Source organism: Gymnodraco acuticeps, unplaced genomic scaffold, assembly GCF_902827175.1.
Source record: "Gymnodraco acuticeps unplaced genomic scaffold, fGymAcu1.1, whole genome shotgun sequence".
In the NCBI taxonomy this organism is placed as follows: domain Eukaryota; kingdom Metazoa; phylum Chordata; class Actinopteri; order Perciformes; family Bathydraconidae; genus Gymnodraco; species Gymnodraco acuticeps.
The window spans coordinates 304,453-325,286 of record NW_022990682.1 but is presented as its reverse complement, the minus strand read 5'-3'; the positions used below and the strand labels follow the sequence as shown (position 1 = coordinate 325,286).

Here is a 20,834-nt window from a genome sequence, read left to right as displayed (position 1 = left end):
CAAATACATAGAAAGATCCACAGCTACAGCATTAAGTGTGTCGGGTTGTTCCTCACAAACAGAAAGCAGTCTTGTCGACTTCTCGGGCTCACAAGAAACACATTCTTGAACTTCTTAAATTATATTCTAAGAAAACTGACAATGTGGTTGTAAGATGAGATCTGCATTGAGTTTGTTTGCCCTGAACAAAAGTATGCTGGACTGCCTGGCTGTGTGGCTCTCGGGGGGGCCACCACCTGTATAAACACTGAGCATGAGAATATGATACAATAACAGGAGGTTGGTGAACACTCTGCAGAATCTGAGAGGAGAGGAAAGTGAAGAACAATGTAAAAGAAGAGATCGGCAGTTTACATTTAGAAAGTGGAAAAAGTTCACATTTCTGTTCATCAGCAGTTTATCCAGCATGCAGATCTTATCTGTGCTGATTTAGTTTCTGGTGAATCAGCTGCCCGCTTTTCCTTCTCTGTCTTTATTAGTACATTAAAGAGGGAGCTCCTACATTATGCCAAAAGGCTGGGCTGTTTGTCAACCGATGGCATGGCATGTTTATTCATGACATACTCGGAGTATAGATGATTTAAACTTGTGTAAATCATTCTTTCATATTTACTTATCAGTTGTGTTATGCTGCTGGATATGGACATAAGACACATGTATCATATACATTACAGGTTACAAGGGAATAATAAGATTTAAGATTCACAATAAAGTTGCAGACGGGTAGGAGAAGAAAAAGGAGAAATGTGAATGTGTAGTAAGAAGCAAAGAGTAAGAAAAGCATACAAACAATAAAGAATACTCAAAAGCAAATACTGTGTGGTTGCATAATGAAGGCTTGCTGGAAATACACAACTTTGCAATAAGCCAAATCAGATGCAGCATTTCAGGAAGGTTTTATAATATATTTCCGAGGAACGTGAAAAAAATGCCCCCAAAAAAACCAAACATAAATAAATAAAATAAAACAAAAAACTATATATTTTTATCATAATAAACTTGAAAAAAATATTGAATTAAAAAATTTCAAAAAATCAATAAATCTAATTACAATTTTGAAAACTCACAAACAGCGTAAATGGGGAATACGATTTATGTTAGCTCCTTTCAGAAAAAAACATACAGGACTTTTTATGTTTTCATTTCCTTTATTATATTTGTGAGTTTTCATGTTTTGAGAGATTTTGTGTCTTTGCCAGCCTAAAGGGGATGTGATTCAGTCACTTCAAATCAAACCTACCTGCTCAATCCGCTGTATAGCTCAGTGTTATTGCAGGCAGTCCATATCTAGTATAGTCCAGTATAGTGTTATCAACAGCTCCCGGAAACGTAAGTTCTAATATTACACTAGATAGTAAACTAGAATGCTTTTCAGCCATAAACCTTGAACAATTAAATTCAATGATTCTCTCTTCTAAACCATCAACGTGTATGTTAGACCCAATTCCAAATAAGCTGTTGAAGGAAGTTTTCCCATTAATTAGCACTTATTTATTAAATATTATGAATATGTCTTTATTATCAGGCTATGTTCCACAATCATTCAAAGTAGCAGTGATAAAACCGCTTCTTAAAAAGCACAACCTCGATCCAGAGGTTTTAGCCAACTATAGACCTATTTCTAATCTTCCGTTCCTCTCAAAAATTCTTGAGAAAGCGGTCGCAAAACAGTTGCGTGATTACTTAAAAAACAATGATTTATTTGAAGCTTTTCAGTCTGGCTTTAGAACACATCATAGCACAGAGACAGCTCTGGTTAAAGTCACAAATGACATTCTAATAGCCTCTGACAAGGGACGTGTCTCTATTCTTGTTTTGCTCGATCTCAGTGCTGCATTTGATACTATCGACCAAGATATCCTATTGCAAAGACTAGAGCACTTAGTTGGCATACAGGGAACTGCTTTAGACTGGTTTAGGTCCTATCTATCTGAACGCTCTCAGTTTGTACGTGTCAATGATGAATCTTCCACGCAAACCAAAGTTAGCCATGGAGTGCCACAGGGCTCAGTGCTCGGACCTATTTTGTTCACATTATATATGCTTCCGTTAGGCAATATTATAAGGAATCATTCTGTAAACTTTCATTGTTATGCGGATGATACTCAACTATATTTATCAATCAAGCCTGATGAAATGAATCATCTAAATAAAATTCAAGACTGCCTTAAGGACTTAAAAACGTGGATGACCTTAAACTTTTTGATGTTAAACACGACCAAAACTGAAGTTATTGTACTTGGCCCGAAGAATCTACGAAACAAATTATCTAAGGATATACTAACTATGGATGGCATTAATTTGGCCTCCAGTGAGACTGTAAGGAATCTTGGTGTTATATTTGATCAGGATTTATCCTTTAACGCCCACATAAAATCAATTTCAAGGACCGCCTACTTCCATCTACGTAACATTGCAAAAATCAGGCATATCTTGCCTCAAAACGATGCAGAGAAAGTAGTCCATGCATTTGTTACTTCAAGGCTGGATTATTGTAACTCTTTATTATCAGGGTGTACCAAGAAGTCAGTCAAGTCGCTTCAGCTGATTCAAAATGCTGCGGCTCGTGTACTAACCAGAGTTAGGAAAAGGGACCACATTACTCCTGTTCTGGCTGCCTTACACTGGCTCCCTATAGAACACAGGATAGAATTTAAAATTCTTCTTCTCGCCTACAAAGCCCTTAATGGGCAGGCGCCATCTTACCTTAAAGAACTCATTATACCCTACTGTCCTACTAGGGCATTGCGTTCCAAGAATGCAGGGTTGTTGGTTGTTCCTAGAGTCTCTAAAAGTACAATGGGAGCCAGAGCCTTTTCTTATCAAGCTCCACATTTGTGGAATCAGCTTCCAGTTTGTGTTCGGGCGGCAGACACCCTATCCGTTTTTAAGAGTGCGCTTAAGACCTTCCTTTTTGATAAAGCTTATAGTTAGGGCTGATTAGATCCAGCCCCTAGTTTTGCTGATATAGGCTTAGTTTGTCGGGGGACATCTTACTTCTTCCTTCTCTCTGTCTATACCTATGTACTCTCATGTTCCGATTAACCCAGCTTCCCCAAATGTCTTTCTTTTTGGTGTCTATATACGCCGGGATCCGGAGTCATGGATGATCCTGCGCTCCTCTGTCCTGGATCGCGAGCCCTGGATCGCGAGTCGTGGCTGTGGTCCTGGATCATAGGTCCTGGATGGATATCCTCGTGGATTCATCTTCCTATTATACACACATGCATTTCCAAACATTTGGACTACCTATGTTGCAAATGTATTATCTTTTCAATTTACACACGGCATCTATTGCACGTCTGTCCGTCCTGGGAGAGGGATCCCTCCTCTGTTGCTCTCCCTGAGGTTTCTCCCATTTTTCCCTTTAAACTGTGGGTTTTCTCCGGAAGTTTTTCCTTGTACGATGTGAGGGTCTAAGGACAGAGGGTGTCGTATTGTCATACTGATATTTTGTACAAACTGTAAAGTCCACTGAGACAAATGTAACATTTGTGATATTGGGCTATATAAATAAACATTGATTGATTGATTGATTGATCTAGTTTCTGTGAGACGTGGATTCGAATCCCCTGCCTGGTAGAACATAGCTGGCTGTATATCTAAAAGAAATCTGTCCGGCCATAAAACATAATTTTAAAAATAAAACGTTGCTTAAAGAATATTCACAAAAATTAAGCAAATGCAGAAAATAGATTTTGATTAATGTAGTAAAACCACCAGGGGAAGTGTTAGGACATGTGTGAAGTGCTTTTGGTAGAACTTGACTATATGACAGGGACGTTGTTTAATATTGCATTGCCGTCTGCTTACTAGTTTTGTGGGGACAAATTTGGCCATTTAAAAAAGTGGTGGGACATGTCCCCAGCGTCCCGAGCGCAAATAACGCCTATGTTGACACGCTCAGAAGGGAACAGTGGATCAGTCTCAAAAGTCTCCTTCACTATCTCTTTTTTATTCCTAGGCTCCTTCTCTCCTGCTACTGGAGGAACACATGACATGTCCCGCCTTTTAGCACCTCCATGGGCAACGTTAGGAAATGTAGGAGGGAGCAAGGAGGGATTGCAAAACTTTTGACATTCAGCCCTGGGCTGGTTTCAGTTATTATGATCTCTGTCAAGCTAAACAAAGCTACAAATGTACAACCGATTTGAATTTTCAAAATAAGACTCTTATTAAAAACATGTTGCCTTTTCCTTAAAAATATGACATTAATTTGGCCTATTTGATAACAAATATAATTGTTCCAATACATTTAATCATAAAAACACCCCACTTAATACAATTTGATTGAAGTTTACCATCTTTTATCCTGTTTGTGTTCTTATTTTGAAGGCACACTAACATAGTTTCCGGTATAGCCATGACTTTTTCCATCTGATTTGACGCAGCTCATTAACAGCTGCCCCTGGTTGCTAGACGACTCAAGCTGCAACACTGATGTGAAAACAGAAGCCTCTACATGGAAACAAAGCAACATTTTAACGGATTTAATGAAGATATGGTCAACAGTGATTATCACAGCATCACTGTTTCATTACGAGGAGAAACAACAGTGTCAATGTGGACCAATATCCGAGTTGTAGTTGACGTCTCTTTTGTTGCCCCATGTTTTTACTACTAACGTTAGCAGCAGAGGCAACCTGAAGTTAGCCTTTTTGTCTCTGAAAAAATGAGAGGATTAACGTAGACACGGAGAAAGTCTTTTAAGTTTGGCAATTTAACGTAAGCTATGTTTGGTGCAAGTGCTAAGATGTCTCTGGAGGCGAGTGATGTCCAAACAGATGAAGACTTCGAGGAGCTGGTGAGTCCTGAGCTTTGGTTGTGTCAAAAATACAACTGACTTTGTCCCTCAATTTGTATACAAGTTATTTTAGAAAGTATTTACTACATATATAAAAGTGGTGGAGTGCTTTGTATATGTGCACAATTAAAAACACACAACATAAAGAAACAATATATATATACAGTGCAGGAAGAGGCAAAAACCAAATAATGTTAACATTTCACAATATTTTAGAGAGAAAAATAAACAGATTAAGTACATTTACTCAAGTTATGTACTGAGTGAAAATGAAAGGTACTTGTACATGAGTATTTCCATTTTATGCAACCTAATACTTCTACTCCACTACATCTCTTGTCATTTTAACTTTACTGTATATTGTAGGTTTTACTTCACTATCTTCAGTTTAGCCATAGCTTTATGTTATAAACAAATGAACTTAAAAAAAGACCACAATAACAGGGCATCATTTCATTTCCATCATAATGCTTCAACCCAGTCTCACGGCATTTCGTGTTAGGCTGTCACGAAATTAATCTATTGATTCGTGTTCACCAACACGATTTCCCCATTTGTTTTCGTGTCACACTGGACGATTTTAAAAGCAATGTAAAGAACAACAAGTTAGAAGGAAAAAAAGATTTAAAAATACAGATTTCAGTATTCTGAGGCTCTGAGCCCCATTTATTTTCCTCGCGGACGGCAAGAACAGTCCGACATTATACAATTTTTAAAATAAAAACAATAATCGTGGCTTGATATTGAGTAAGAAAATGTTTTTATGAACCACACAGCTTCCATTCTTCCAAGACCCGACCGGACAAAAAGACGTGGTGCAGGTACGAAACAGAAATACATTGCTTTTAAAATCGTTCTGTGTGACACGAAAACAAGTGGAAAATCGTGTTGGTGAACACGAATCAATAGATTACATTTATTTCGTGACTATAACTGGAAATGCTGTGAGACTGGGTTGAATGCTTTCCATTAAAATATGAAACCGCTAAACAGCATCTAAAATAACTTTAATAAGCTCCACCTCGACCAACTACAATAGAGAAATGCTGATTAGTGATTATGAATGCATCAGCAAAACTAATACAATATATAATAGTAAAACACATACTCGGTAGCTATGTGATTACTTTTACTTTGTACATTTGGCTAATACATACTTACACACTTTGACTCTGAATATTTTTAACAGTGTGTTGAGTAAAGGATCTGAATACTTCTTCCTTCTTCCAGGTTGAAGATGGCTTTTCTTTCTCTGCTGATTTTTTGGAAAAGGTAAAGAAATTAATAATATGCATTTCATTGAGTTTGGTGAGTACACTTCGTCTGATTTAACACCCTTTATTTGTTCACGATCAGAAAACAAGAAGAAAGAGATCTTCTAGCAAGCCTCCTCTGTCTCCAAGTAAGACTTTGGGATTTTTTGTAGGCACTGTTACAAATCTACTTTCCAAATGCCCTGATTGTTAATATGCATAACGTGTATTTGAGTAGGGTCTCCATACCTCTCCAGTATGAATGTAAACCCCAGGAGAGCAGCGGTGGCGGCCTGGCGGCTGCCGAGGGCCTCGCTGGGGGACACCAGAGGAGACACACCTGGGGACGGTGGCTCAGCTCGCATCACATCCCTCAGCAACGGCCACGGTCGGCAGCACACACGCACACGCACACGCACACGCACACACATGCACACACACACACACATAAATGCAATATAGTTTACAGTGTCAGTCCTACACAACCCTCCGAATTCTGCACATTGTAACTGCACATATTATATTTGTATTTGAACAGGTATACATATACTTCATCCATATTCAATGTAAAGATTGCAATACAGTATATCTTTTTGTATCATTGTTTTTACAAATACATATAAGATCCACAGCTACAGCATTTAGTGTGTCGGGTTGCAGACCTAGTGTCAGGAGGGAAGGTTGTGCAGAGGCTCACATGGAAAGAGAGGAAGCATAACAACATTAGAGACTTTTCAAGTAGTTTGTTCAGCTGGTTTGCTGCCTTTGTTGTCATTTTCCTTCTCAGAATTCATCTTTTTTTTAAACGTAGGATAAGCAACTCTGCAAGTGCTATAACAATATTCCCTTTGGACAGATACATGTGTGATTTCAGTAGAATATCAGTTCTGTAAACTTAAAGCTGTTATTCTCTTTATAACTCTCCAAAACCTAAAAAAACATTGTGTCTAACATATTTACAGTTGACAGAGTTGTGTCCTACATTTAGCAAATACAGTTGCCAGTTTATTAGGGACATGTAGCTTAAACTGATGTAGGCTGATGCAACAGTCCTACATATCGTGAGGGATTGTAAAATGTCCGGTTTGGTTTGACAATGTTTTAGAAAGGTGTTCAATTAACTGTATGATAATTCTGAAAGTGTGAGCCTGCTGCTGAAAATATTTATTTTGTTGGACAATATATATCATTTCTTTATCAGCCTAAGACCAATTTATGCCACTGGACTTACAAACGAGAGCTAAAACAACCTAAAAAAACACCTTAAAGCAGTTGCAGATTCCCTGTTCTCTTAACTATTATTCTTAGATCATATCTGTACCTATTGCATTGTGCATACCTCACATGAGTCTTTTTATAACAGTATGACTGCTTCAGTTAAATGCATGAGTCAGGTGGAGCATTGTCTTGTCTAAAGAAATATCTGAACCTCTCTCTGTCTTTCCTCCTCAGATGTGTCGCAGACGCTGAGATCTGAGTATGATGCCACACCAGAGCTACTCAGACAGACCTTGAGCATGAAGAAACACAAAAATCTCCTCTCTGGATCCAACGGTGAGAGAATGCGTAGGTAGAGGAAAGCAGAGAAAGAACAAAGAAGTGACGGGCAATGTTGAAAGACACATTCTGTTCTAAAGAGAGGAATTATCTGAGGAAGGGAGAACATATACAAACACATGCTAGGATGTGAGGTTTACTTTATGATGTATCACCCACCAGGTTTTACATAACTCTATTTCTCGTTGTGTGTTGCAGGCATCACCCACAGCACAGGTGACTACAGAGACAAGGAGGACATGTACGATGAGATTATTCGCCTCAAGAAGGTAAAAAGATTACCAAAGGAATGTTGTCTATGCAGTTTGCTGGTGATAATGCATTCAGGGAAAAACAGTGAATTGGGAGATTTTTCTTCTGCACGAGAATGTAGCATGTCTCTGGTCCGCTGAAATGTCCTTCAGCTCCAGTGTGCTGTTATATAGCTGCAGCAGGGGGACATTCACAAAATGATTGCATGGCTTATAAGGCCGCTAAACCAGTGCGAATAATACAACAAAAAAGCCTGCGTTGCCTAGCAAAGCTACAAAGTCTCAAAGGTCCTGTGCAATTTAGACCTATTTATATTAGATAACATGCACACATATGGCGCAAAGTTTGTCCCCTTTCTGTGCAAATAAACCTCATGGTAGCTGGCACTAACGCAGCAGTAAAATATAATACATTATATACTTGAAACACACAGTTACTGGGAAATTATTATCATCCTTAAATTGCTAGTTACTAAAGCGCATTTATAGGCGGCGTCTACTCAAACCTATTTAATCTTGGATTTAGTGACAAGATGCGATGACCGTTGTGTCATGAAAATAAATAAAGCTCCATTTCATGTCAGTTTAAAATACACAGGAAAAAAAAGATGGGCAACCGATAAACCCATTATTTCTTTCCTTTATCTTGTTTTCAAATCCTGGCCTCAGGTCTTTCTCGCTCCTTTCTCTTTACTCTCATCTCTGTTAGTTTTCGGAGTGTGAGCTGGAATTGGCACTTTGGAAAGCCCTTCCTGTCAACACCTCCTGACTCTCAGCCCTCACAACTGATGCGTTGTCCTCAAGTGCACTTGTAGTTGGCCACCTGGTTAATTGCAATCAGACGAAAAAAAGGGCAAATTGCTCTCAGCTGCAGAACTTTACAGGCTTGTTTGCACTGCAATCCATTTTTTTTTTTTTTTTGTCCCACAGCTTTTATTCCTCTGCAGGAGGCAGATTACATTTTTATTCAGATTTTTCACCTCAGGATTTCTTTTTAATATATGATGCTTACATGTGATTAATCACTATTTCTCTGCAGACTCTCCAGGCTCACAAGTCTGACAACCAGAAAATGAAAGCCAAACTGCGCCGCCTGGAGGAAGATAACGCCAAAAGAGAGAAACAGATAGAAGAACTGTTGGATCCCACTAAAGTATGATCACTAAATTAACCTTTCTCTCATATTAAACTTGAAAAACAAATGAATTTTAAACATGTTTTTTTCTAAAGGGATCTGATTACACTCGAAGTTTGGTGGATAAGAAAAAAGAAGGGAGTGTGGTGAGTATGTCCACCTGTTGATAAACATATACAACATTATTTTTAGGCTTTATGTAACACAAATGTTCTTAACTGTATCCTATCCCTAAAGGTTATCAATGGGCTGAGACAGAGAATCCTGAAGCTGGAGCAGCAGTGTCGAGAGAAAGAAAATGCCCTGAGGTAAAACAACTCTCCCATCTTTGCGTAATATATTTGTTTTATGTGTAAGCTATGTAAATGTTCAGGTTTTTGCTCTTACCCCCCCACCCCCCCCACCACAAAAACTACCCCCCCCCCCCCCCCCCCCCCCGGCCCCACCGTAAACTACAAAGTGAGCTGAGGACCACCACACTGGAGGAGTGAAGATCACAGTGGAAACATACTTTTGACGAGGTAACATCTGGGCCTACAATACAAAATGTCTGCTTTTTGTTAATTTTCCACCTGAATACTGAAGTAAAAAAAATCCTCCTTTCCTGACCACCAAAGAACGAAAGAGAAGACCACTTCGTACACCTAAAATTATGTTTGAATTTAAAGAAGACTGCTGTGTGTTTTGTTTCTGTAGTAAGCTATTTATTACTCATGTTCACTTTGGTTCTGTGTCATGGACATGTTGTTTAAATGTTTATGTGCCTCATATTTCAGATCCAGAGGCTAAGGATCCTTCTGGAAGCTGCAGAGAAAAGGTAAGCATCTGCTGTATTTCAATGTTTTTGTTTTTTTCTGGTAGAGATCAAATCAACTCATAGAAAGCTGTAACAACATGCAGTTAAACCACTTTCAGCCTGATACAGACCCCTGAATAAACCTGTGTTTAATGTCGGTATGAATGTGTAAAGGTGGGTCTTCCAATGATTGTTGGCTCCAATAATAGTATTGTTTTCATTTGAACTTCTTTATTACCATATGCAGAACAATGATCGCAGTCAGCATGAAAATCTTGGATCAACAAAGTTAATTAAATATTTGTTTTTAATAAAATGAATATCCTGCTAGTAAAGGCAAAATAGGAATCCAACACATAGGATGCAAGTAAAAATATAGGGCTTAAATATATACATAAATAAAAAAAGATATACATTTATGGAAGACAACTTGAGTTCATTTTGGCTGTGACTTCGTGCCCTCTGCTGTTTTCCTTTATCTTGCAGATATTTGAACAGGACTGTAGGTTGTTGGCTGAGAGCATTACCTTTTCAGAAAGCTGACAAGTTCAGAAAACAACACTTTCCTTCCCCTTCACCAGCATTCAGAAAGGCAACAAGGATTAAAGGAGTCATTGTCAGTGGGTGACAAACCTGGTAGTCAGACTTTATTCATAGATTAAACAATGGACGCTCATATCAGTCACAGAAAAGGGTTGCAACATTTGTGATACATTTTTTAAATACTGTCACCGTGCATGTGTTATGTGTATCTTCTCTCATTGAGTCATGACCTCCCTCCCTTTCTCTCTGTCTGCAGCAGTCGAACAGAGAGTAAATGCTCCCAGAGGCAGCAGAAGGTTTTAAGCTCCACGGTTCACCGTCTGTCTGAGAACCTGAAGCAGCTGCAGCAGGAGAACACGGCGCTCAGAGAGGAGCTCGACACGGACAGTCCTGCAGGAGGAATCAAAGGTGTCTTCTCACACACTGACACCCTCAGCCCACATACTGCATATATTCCTTTTATCAGTGTCAAGTCTTACTTTTCATGCACCTCCGTGACACAATGTAATTCCATCGAGCTTTGCTGGTTTACTTTCCCCCTGTTCTGCTCTGTATGAAACGTATGTAATGTGTGAAAAATCATGCAAGCTAGAGTCAAATAAACTTTGAAAATTATAATCCATACAGAGGATGGTATAAAATATGAAGGAGTGTTATAAGTATGTGTTATCTTACTCGGGTAAAGATTTTTTCAATGTATTTACACATCGATTACCTTGGTTAATTACCCATCTATGATAGTTTTTTAGTTAAAATATTTATATAACAGGCAGTAATCAAATAGTTTTAGAGTTTCAGGTAACACATAACCAACAAAGAGGGGTGTGCAATATGAAGAAAAGTATGTATTACAATGTATGTTTATTTATATCGCAATGTTAATATTGATTATGACATAGGACCCTGATATTGGACTCAATTGAGAAACGTTTTGAATATATAATAACTAGATGACAATAGTGGGTATTTAACATTCATTCTTATACAATTCGTTTTTTTAACCAAATATACATCTTTGAGTTTCATTTGAAATGAATGATTGGTACAGTGGAATAAAGTGAAGTACTAACTTGAACAAGAACATTGAATGCCATCAGAAATGCTGTAAAATAAACGCAAGGAAACAATCAAAGGAATTACTGAAACACAATGACTAATTATTTATCCACAGTGCTGCAAACCAAAGTAACTAAATACAAAATGTGGCACTTTTTAAAAGGTTCCTAACACAATAAAAACCCCTCTTTGTTATCGTACACTGCACTGTATTGCTAATGAAAGTGTGTGTGTGTGTGTGTACGTGTATCCTAGGCTACAGAGAGTGGAGTAAACAGAGACTGTTGCGAAGGCTGTTGGAGGTGGAGAAGGTGAGAAAAGCTGTTACTAGTTGTCCTGTAAACACATGCAGTCACCTGTGACAGAAAAGTAGCTTTATCACAGACCGACTCCTCTCTCCTCCAATCAGAGGCTGGAGGACAGCAGAAGTCACGCCCACTCAGCAAAACAAAGCAGCGGATTGGATCAGGAGGTCCAGGCCACACCCATGGAAATTATAGGGCTTACCATGGCAACAGAGGCAGTGGTCTCCGTGGGAACGAGCACCGAGGCAGGGGAAGAGGTTTCTGAAATGAGAGAACGCCTCGGCCAATCAGAGAAGGAGCAGGCAGAGCTTCAAGAGAGGCTGTCCAATAAAGAGTGAGTAAACTACAACCTCACCGTGTTTATAAATGATACACAGTGTATATATCTTTTTAAGTCATATTAAATGTTATTAACCTGAATTCATTATATTCACCAATTGAGAAAACTGCTTTAAGGATGTTCATCAGACTATAAGTGAGGCTGCCCCTTCTTTTTTTACTTCACTGACAGTTGCTTGAGGCAAAAAGCAATTAAGTTTTGTTCTTGACACTGAATGTGTGTTGTGTGTTTGTGTTTTCAGTGATGAATTGAGACAGTTGAGGACAGGAAGAGAAGAATTGGAGACAGAGACAGAGCGATGGAAAGCCGAGCAGACGATTGACCGCGACAAAGAGAGACAGCAGCATAAGTATGTGTTAGTTGTGATGATGTGTCATTGATGATTCAATTATGTGTCATTTAAATCAACATGAAATACTTTGTACTCTATGTAACTAGGGCTAAACCAAAAGTCTTTGTTACATTGCATATTGACCATTAAAACCTCCCTGAAGTGTATGTATAGTTTACAAGATGCAATATGTGATAGAGAGAAGTGTAGCCAACTCACAAAAGTGTTATTAAGAAAGGGACAATAATAATGAAAGCACAGTTTTACGCGCAAAAAATTAGCTGTATTTGTATAACTTATTTATACAAATAAAACAGCTGAAGAAAAATCAAGCAAGTTTTTCCGTAGTATGTAATAATGGTACCAGAGCATGACATAGCTGAATATGTACAATATGTAATGAAGCTTTAAATGTCTGTCGTGATATTTTATGACATCATCACCCCCTAAAAGAAATCCTCAATTATAATATAGTGAATAACTTTCTTATATCAGCTTTCTTTAATAAATATAAGTCTTCAGTTTTGTTAGACTGGCCTCCATTTGCCTCGATCTAAGTGTTGACTTTTGAATCTGAAAAGTCATTGGACATTTTTGGATCACACAAGCGACCTAGTCATCCCTTGAATCTAAGTCTTCAAATCATTGTATTCTGATGATATTCGTATAGCCTATTATTATCTGCAATAGAGTGCCACAGTGACGCATCCTAAAACCAGGAAGTAAGTTAGCATTTGACCACTTCCGGTTCCTTAGACAAAAACCAATGCAATTTCTCCATTGGATTTTGGAGAATAGCTGGAAATAAGGTCTGTGTTTGAGACACATTGAAGAGATGGATCACGTTTTGTTCAGCCGGATAATATCCACATGTCTACCCTACTTTTATCATTTTCAAATCATAAATCTATCGGTAAGATGGATTAGAGGTTTGAGGATGCGTCACTGTGGCACTCTATTGTGCTAAAATACTGGGTTTCAACACAATTTAAAAGGACTGTCACCTTGTGCTGATTTACATTTCAAACAGTAGCATTTTATGGGGAAATCTACCCATCGCTCTGATCAAAGCTAGTATCTCTGTCACATAACTGCTTTGTAGTTACTTACAAAATTGGTCCCAGCTAACACAGTTGGCATCATTATGAAGATCCTCTGGAGAATTGTCTGTATGCAAATAATGTCTAATTATAAAACAGCAAGGCAAGAAAACAGCGTTGTGGGGGATGGTCAAATCAATAATATAAATTATATCATAAAGCAGAGTTGTTTACATATGCAGTTTATCTCTTCTGCTTTACAACAAACTAACTACCAGACAATATTATTACCAACCTATACTAGTGTTTTCACTGGGTGTCTAATGTGATCTCGGGAGGCTGTGGCGCAGTGAGTTAGTGCGCTGATCTTCTAATCAGAGTATAGCAAGTTCGAGTCCCACTGCAGTCAGCATGTCGTTGTGTCCCTGAGACACTTCACCCCAAATTGCTCCTGTGGTGATTGTCCACAGTACTGAGTATGTTAGTCGCTTTGGATAAAAGCGTCTAACAAATGACATGTAATGTAATGCAATCTCATTCTCATTATATAATGTTGTGCTTGAGACCATGATGCAACTGGCTTAAGTCAAATATGATGTGTCATTTGACTTATTACTAATTGTTAAAGGACATCAAATATGGCTGCTGGTCGGATTTGTTCACATTGTGTGTGTGTGTGTGTGTGTGTGTGTGTGTGTGTGTGTGTGTGTGTGTGTGTGTGTGTGTGTGTGTGTGTGTGTGTGTGTGGTGTGTGTGTGGTGTGTGTGTGTGTGTGTGTGTGTGTGTGTGTGTGTGTGTGTGTGTGTGTGTGTGTGTGTGTGTGTGTGTGTGTGTGGTGTGTGTGTGATGTGTGTGTGTGTGTGTGTGTGTTGTGTGTGTGTGTGTGTGTGTGTGTGTGTGTGTGGTGTGTGTGTGTGTGTTGTGTGTGTGTGTGTGTGTGTGTGTGTGTGTGTGTGTGTGTGTGTGTGTGTGTGTGTGTGTGTGTGTGTGTGTGTGTGTGTGTGTGTGTGTGTGTGTGTGTGTGTGTGTCACAGAGAGGAGTTGGACCAGTTGTTGGTGAGGATCCAAACTCTGGAAGACAGAAGTAAAGCTGCAGCAGAGGAGGCTCCTTCTCTCTCTGACACATCGCCAGAGCACCATGAAGACTCTGAGGCTGGAGCCGCTGTGGAAGAGAGAGGAGACGGAGACACTGGAGGGGCAGAAGAGAAGGAGGTGGGAAGAGAGGAAGACATGTGTAGAGAAGAAGAGGAGAAAGCAACGTTGGTCATTCAGACACACTGGAGAGAGCACAGGAACAGGGTAACACAACACAAAGAATAATGTCAACTAAAGTATTGATGTGTCAGAGAAACATCATATAAAACAAGTCGGGGCACTTTATCTTTATAGTTTTTCTCTGTATTGAATTTTCAGGACATCGCAATGTTGCAGTCCGCATTAAGAGGCCATCTCTGCAGAGAGAAACAGCTCAAGGACTTGCTAAAAGATGCACAGAAAAAGGTAACACACACACACACACACACACAAACCCCAACATATTTTCCTCTTATTTTGCTGAATTTATTAATTGTTTTGTGATGAGATGTCGGGTGTAAGAGAAGTGGTCGTAGTGATTTCTGCATCCTCTTAAATATAATTGGACTATATACGGCACCATCAAATACATTAAAAACTCAACAGCGTTGTGTCTTTCCAGAAATGTTGCCCCGAACACTCAATATAATGAATAGACCCTGATGTGACAGTTTCATGTAGGAACTACTCTCTTTCTACTGAACTACTCCCACCAAATAGTGAGAACAGGCTTCCCCTCCATGAGTAAATGCACACTTTCCTCTTGGTGGCGATAAGGTTGGCAGGTGTTGCAGGCAAAATAAACAGTAGCAAGTCTTATATGAAATGGGCAAAGTACCAATAGAGTAACACATAGCGATAAATAAAAGAGAGAGGATATAGGATGGAAAAGGAGTGCGTAGTTATGGTTGACGTATCTCAAGGTAATCATGATGCACAACTCAGGTTGAAGCATCACAGCATCAAACAGCACTGAGTTTAAAGGATGTTAAAATATATATATATATGGTGTTTCATGTGTGCCCTTGTCTCATCCTGGAGAAATACCACTAGTCATCAATATAGATGGATTTGTGTTGAAATAATCTAAGCTGCAGTTTAGTCAAATGACCACTAGATGGCTCGCATTTTATCCGAGTCTCTCCCTCTGTCTCGTTACTAACCTTAGGGTGAAAATAAGTATTTTTTCCGTAATATTTCTTGTATATTGTTAAGAGTTGATGTGATTGTCTTCCCAAGTTGGGAGGGTTGTGTCACAGTGTGTGTTAAGATCTAAGGGGTGCTGGGTTGGTGTGGTTTATTGTGTATATTTTTGCATATCCGCATTGTGTATATATAATTGGCCACTAGAAAGAATAGTATGTACCCTGGTAACTACTGGGCATCCAATGTAACAATAACAAACATAACATGTCTTTTTTTCTGTGGCCCCTCCCATATTCTTTTTTCTTTTGGCTCCGTCTCTTCCTCATCTCCTCTGTTCAGGCAACAAACCGCAGTGACGCTGCATCCTCCGTAGAAGGAGAGCTGGATGTGGTTGCCTTGACGATGGTACAGGCTGCATTCAGGGGACACCTGGCTCGCTGTAGTCACGCAATAGAGAGGTGACTCATGTTTACAGAAAATGTTTCAAGAGCAGATGAAGTCAAACATACAGTTGATTTTGAAGCTTTATATATATCTGTGTGTGTTTGTGCATCAGCTCGGGGGTCTCTGTGCCTTCTCCAATGGGAAACAATTTATCCACCGTGGTACCAAGAAAAGCTCGCTCAACACACAAAACCAGCAGAGCAGGTGAGGTTCAGACACATTTTATGGACACTGAAAATGCAGTGAAACTGATTTCTACTAACAATATGGTACAAAGCATCGCCAAAAAGATACTTTAAAAAAATGAAGAACAAGTAAAAACACAAGTCATTCTCACTCTATCTTACACACGTTTTAAACCAGTGTAGCTATCGTCACCAAATCTAATATTAAAGAGGACATTTTATGCTCATTTTCTCTGGAGGGAACTTTGGGATTTCAGCCTTTGCAGACCATTAACAACAACCTTTATAACACACTACAGGAAAGAGAAAACTCCCAAAAGCATAATAGGGCCTCTTTAAAGTTAATTTAAGTCATGCTACTTGCCTAACATATACAGTTCATGAAATTACACATACTTTTCAAACAGAGAAACACAGAAATGGTATGTATTTTTAGCATACACACCTCTATGTTTCGATGAAAGTATTTAATGCCTCTGTACCATGCTGTATATGTGTGAGTTTCCCTTCTGTAATGGCTTATGATGTGGCTCTACTTTCACTGGAGAAGTAGAAACGTATGTAACTCTGACAGGAAACACTATACCGTTACAAAAGAGTGTCAGTCAGGCTTGGTGTTTATTCGGACATCAATCTCCATGGCATCGCCCTGATCTCAACCTTGAAAGCGCTCATCATGTCTCCTCTGTCTCCTTTATGAGTCGTGATGGATCCTGCCGGCACACTGATCTAATTCCAGGGTGCCTGTTTTCCCTCTCCATCACAGGAGCTTTTACAGCCTCCCTGTCAAAGACTGACGAGGACACTCGGCAGCCCTGTGGCCCAATAATGTGTCTGCCTAACATCACCCTAAAGTCGCCTCTCTTTAAGAACCCTATTTCAAGCTTCTACCTCAAACAACCCTGATAGACTTCACCCACCATCCCAGTCACTTCCTTCCACTTCCCTGTCTCTCGCTGACAGCAGATGGGTGCATAGGGCAGAGCGGCATTGTCAGCATTTTCTTTCCTGCAGTCTTACCCCTGCATTTGATGTGCAGTGGACTTAACTAAGAGATTTTGGACTGCATCAGTTTGTTAATCTTATTTCTTTAGGCTTTTTGCAACACATAGAGTTGTTTTGTCTCAATTGCTTAAAAGTGTGCAATCATATCATTGTAAAAAGCAAAGCAAGACATGGCGAAGATAATATTGAAATGCATCCTGTCTAAAATGACTAAAGCTTGGGTTTTATTTATTTACTTCTAAGGATGTGTCTGACTTGCATTGTGTGTGTTGTTTTGTTACCAGGTGCTGCATCCCCACATGAACACGATGAAAAGCAGGAAGAAGACCCCTGGCTCTCCAGCACCCACTCCTCCAGAATGACACCCACAGCAGGTTAGAGAGAGGGGACATATCCTTTTGGGTTTCTACTGTTAAAGCACAACTGATCTTGGGGTCAACCACAGCTGTGTCTGTATATAAACTTAAACCACCTCTTACTCCTTCTCATGCTCATGTTGTCAGGGTTTGTTAAAGTATAGTAAGTTAGAAAATGCTTGAATTGAACCATTATGTTTTAAGAATTTATTTTAGGAATATTATTAAATGTGAAAATACTCTTAAAGAAAAATGTCAACATGATCCTGTGTTTTATTAACACAATCACTCACTGTAACAGAACATCTTGAAATGAAACACATTTTAATTATTTAAGCTTTGTTTTCCCAATTTAATTTATATTACAATTTAGACGATAAGGGTTTTAAAACTCAGGAAATGTTAGGTTTGGGTAAATTGAAAGTGCTTGAAAAGTGATGCATTTTTCTTTTTCAAAGCAGAACAAACTCAGTGTTGTTCGTACCCAGTTGATTTAGCACACTGATACCTGTTTATCTCCCACAGATCTTCACTTCCCAGCTGAGTCTGCTGCAGTCGATTCAGACGATTCTGACGACATCATCGTTTCTCCGTCACGCCCTATGAGAAGCAGAGAAGTCTTAATGTTATAGACCCTCTGGGTTGTGTGTGAATGAGTGTGTGTGTGTGTGGGTTAGTGTGTAAGAGAGAGATTGTGTGTGTGTGTGCAGGGACAATTTCTGCTTGTTTCTACTCAGATCCTGTATGTCATACAGTACTTTCTGGTTTGGGTTCTTAATGAACCTGCAAATGATTGCTGCGATATTTCGATATTAGTAAGGGTAACATCAATCATCCACAATGTCTGTGTCAGATATCACTCACCACTCCCTATATAGTCCTCTATGTAGAGAGTTTGATATAATGTAGTGCTTTTCCATGTATACTAGGAATCGTTATCCTATATAGTGGAACCAGAGTATCTCACAATCAATAGTGAAAAGTAGTTTTTACATCCATGGGTACAGCTGATTAACCAAACACTATATACCATTATTTAATGCACTGAAGGAAATTGTAAATTGGGGAAGAAAAAAGAGGGCAATTGAGAAAAATCCACGAGTGATGGCAAGAAAATCAACCTCTTAAGCCCCACGGACCCGGTTCCGGGGCCGAAATCGCGTCATTTGCAGGAAACAACATCTAAGGAACCTTAATATTTAATAAACTATGAATATTTGATATCCATATAATGGGGAAAAACTAATTTAACTGATCTTTTTAATTTAAAATAAAACTGCAATTCCGTTTTCAAATAGTAGAGCAGGCCATTCCTACACTCTGTAGAAAGATTGAATGAGCGAAGACGCGACCTTTTTTTTTTAACATGAGTGTGTGCGGGACGATTTCCCTTCGATTCTATTGGCTCTAACGGTCAGAAAGAGATGTCACATGTCAAAATCGAAGAAGGGGGGCCAGAGATAAGGAAAATCCACCCAAATGGCCCCAGAAGAGGTTTCTTTTGCTAAATCTGTCTAAAAAGGTCAAATATCACTTGTTTTACATCAATCTTGATACAGGGTACTTATTATATGTTGTACTTTGGATTCCTAAAGCTTTTAGTCTACTAACCCATCATCCAAGGTTAGTTTTCACTATAAGTACAACATATATTTTGGACGGACACTATCATTTACAGTTTTTTACCATGTTCAATCTGAATTTTCTTTAAAATAAAAAACATCTATATTGATTCTGACTCTTCTACATCCAACTCACAGGTTTATCATTACTTTGAGAAAAAAGATGATTAATTTAACCCTTTTAGAAGGGAACATATGGTCATTTGTTCTGAGAATATCATTTTCGAGCCTGAAACCTGAAAAACAGGCTTGAGGCTTAAAAAAGAGGTTAAATATGATGAAATTATACCACAATGCAGACATCCTATAGACAAATAACTTTGGGTTTCTTACTCTTGGAAACATAAACTCCATATCATGTTTGTATCACAAAAACGCATTTCGGTAACAATTATGCATAGTCCACCAGTACACTTTTTTCTGGCTCAACAAGAATGTATTCAACAACACGGAAAATTACCGATCGTGTGCAATTTTTTTTTGCAGAAAGGCCTGAAGTCTAACCTTTCCCACATGGAAGTAGTAGAAGTTGTAGTATTTTTTTCATTTTGCCAATGAGCTCACTGTATAGACGTCCACATAAAGCTCCCTAGATAGTTAATAGGGAGGGAGGGAGTAGTGAATGATTTCTGACACAGACAATATTTTCTGAATGCAAAACGCTTTTATTCTCTACAGTAATAACCAGAGCATTCTGGGACATTGGGTTCAGGGTTATGACATGAAGTTAAGAGGCACATAAACACCTCACTTGGATCATGATTTATTTATGATGCTGTCAAAATACAATATGTTGATGCATCCCAGTGTTGACATGAGTCTATAGGATATTCTCTTTTAGTAGAAAGCACTCACATGAACATAAAATAGACTTTCCTTTCTTTTATAATCATTTCAGCCAAATATATTTTCAACAGTCTTCTGTTTTATCAATAGTTGCTTGTTTACCAAAGTGCCTACTGCATGGTTTTCAATTAAAATATCAGTAATACATGTGTTAATTTATCTTGGCCATAGTGAGCCACGTCACTCCTCTGGATCTCAGACTTAGAATAATGAATGGCTCTTATTTTGTCATGCCTGATTTGTAACACACAAACGACATTACACAAATCTATCATGTGCACTTAATAAATAATGGCGGATTCTGAGGTATGACTGAGGGATGATTCTCAACTGATGCACTATTGATCAAACTGTGAATAAATTATAGATCAGTCTGCTGCAATACTAAACACACAGTCAGTACAGTGGAGGACACACAGGGAGTATGTCTGATGCCAATCATGTTTTTGCTTTTAAATAGACAAAACCTATAAGGAGGTCAACAGAGAGAATGGATGGGTGCTGTTTCTTGTGTGTGTAGCTTCTGTTCTGAAAAATGTAATAAAATGCTGTTTTTATAGTGAAACCTGTGTCTGATGATGCTCTTGTCGTAAAGCAGAGGTAGAAAGTCTTGATGTAGTATTTGGATAATACTACTGCACCAAACAAACACAAAACATGTATTTTGATCACATTTTTTGAAAAGATTTGAGAAAAGTCCAAACAAATGCGTGTGACTGAAAAGTAACGAGACAACCATATAAAA

At 38.7% G+C, this 20,834-nt stretch overlaps 2 protein-coding genes across 2 annotated transcripts; both read left to right on the top strand.

Annotated features, from left to right (window-relative positions):
• Positions 1-2,037: 2,037 nt before the first annotated feature.
• On the top strand, positions 2,038-2,934 carry LOC117555314 (the record flags this gene model as incomplete). The annotated part of the gene is made up of 1 exon (XM_034230167.1): positions 2,038-2,934. A coding segment is annotated over one exon (897 nt), but the record flags the coding sequence as incomplete, so codon positions are not given.
• Positions 2,935-4,397: 1,463 nt separating this feature from the next.
• On the top strand, positions 4,398-19,085 carry iqce (IQ motif containing E). The gene is given in 21 exon segments (XM_034230157.1): positions 4,398-4,804; positions 6,035-6,076; positions 6,161-6,206; positions 6,296-6,445; positions 7,510-7,611; positions 7,813-7,883; positions 8,905-9,018; positions 9,096-9,146; positions 9,238-9,307; positions 9,448-9,521; positions 9,777-9,817; positions 10,596-10,747; positions 11,651-11,706; positions 11,805-12,034; positions 12,282-12,389; positions 14,446-14,710; positions 14,825-14,911; positions 15,971-16,089; positions 16,188-16,279; positions 17,550-17,639; positions 18,147-19,085. Coding segments are annotated over 21 exon segments (2,139 nt in total). The 5' UTR covers positions 4,398-4,732; the 3' UTR covers positions 18,254-19,085.
• The last annotated feature ends 1,749 nt before the right edge of the window (positions 19,086-20,834 follow it).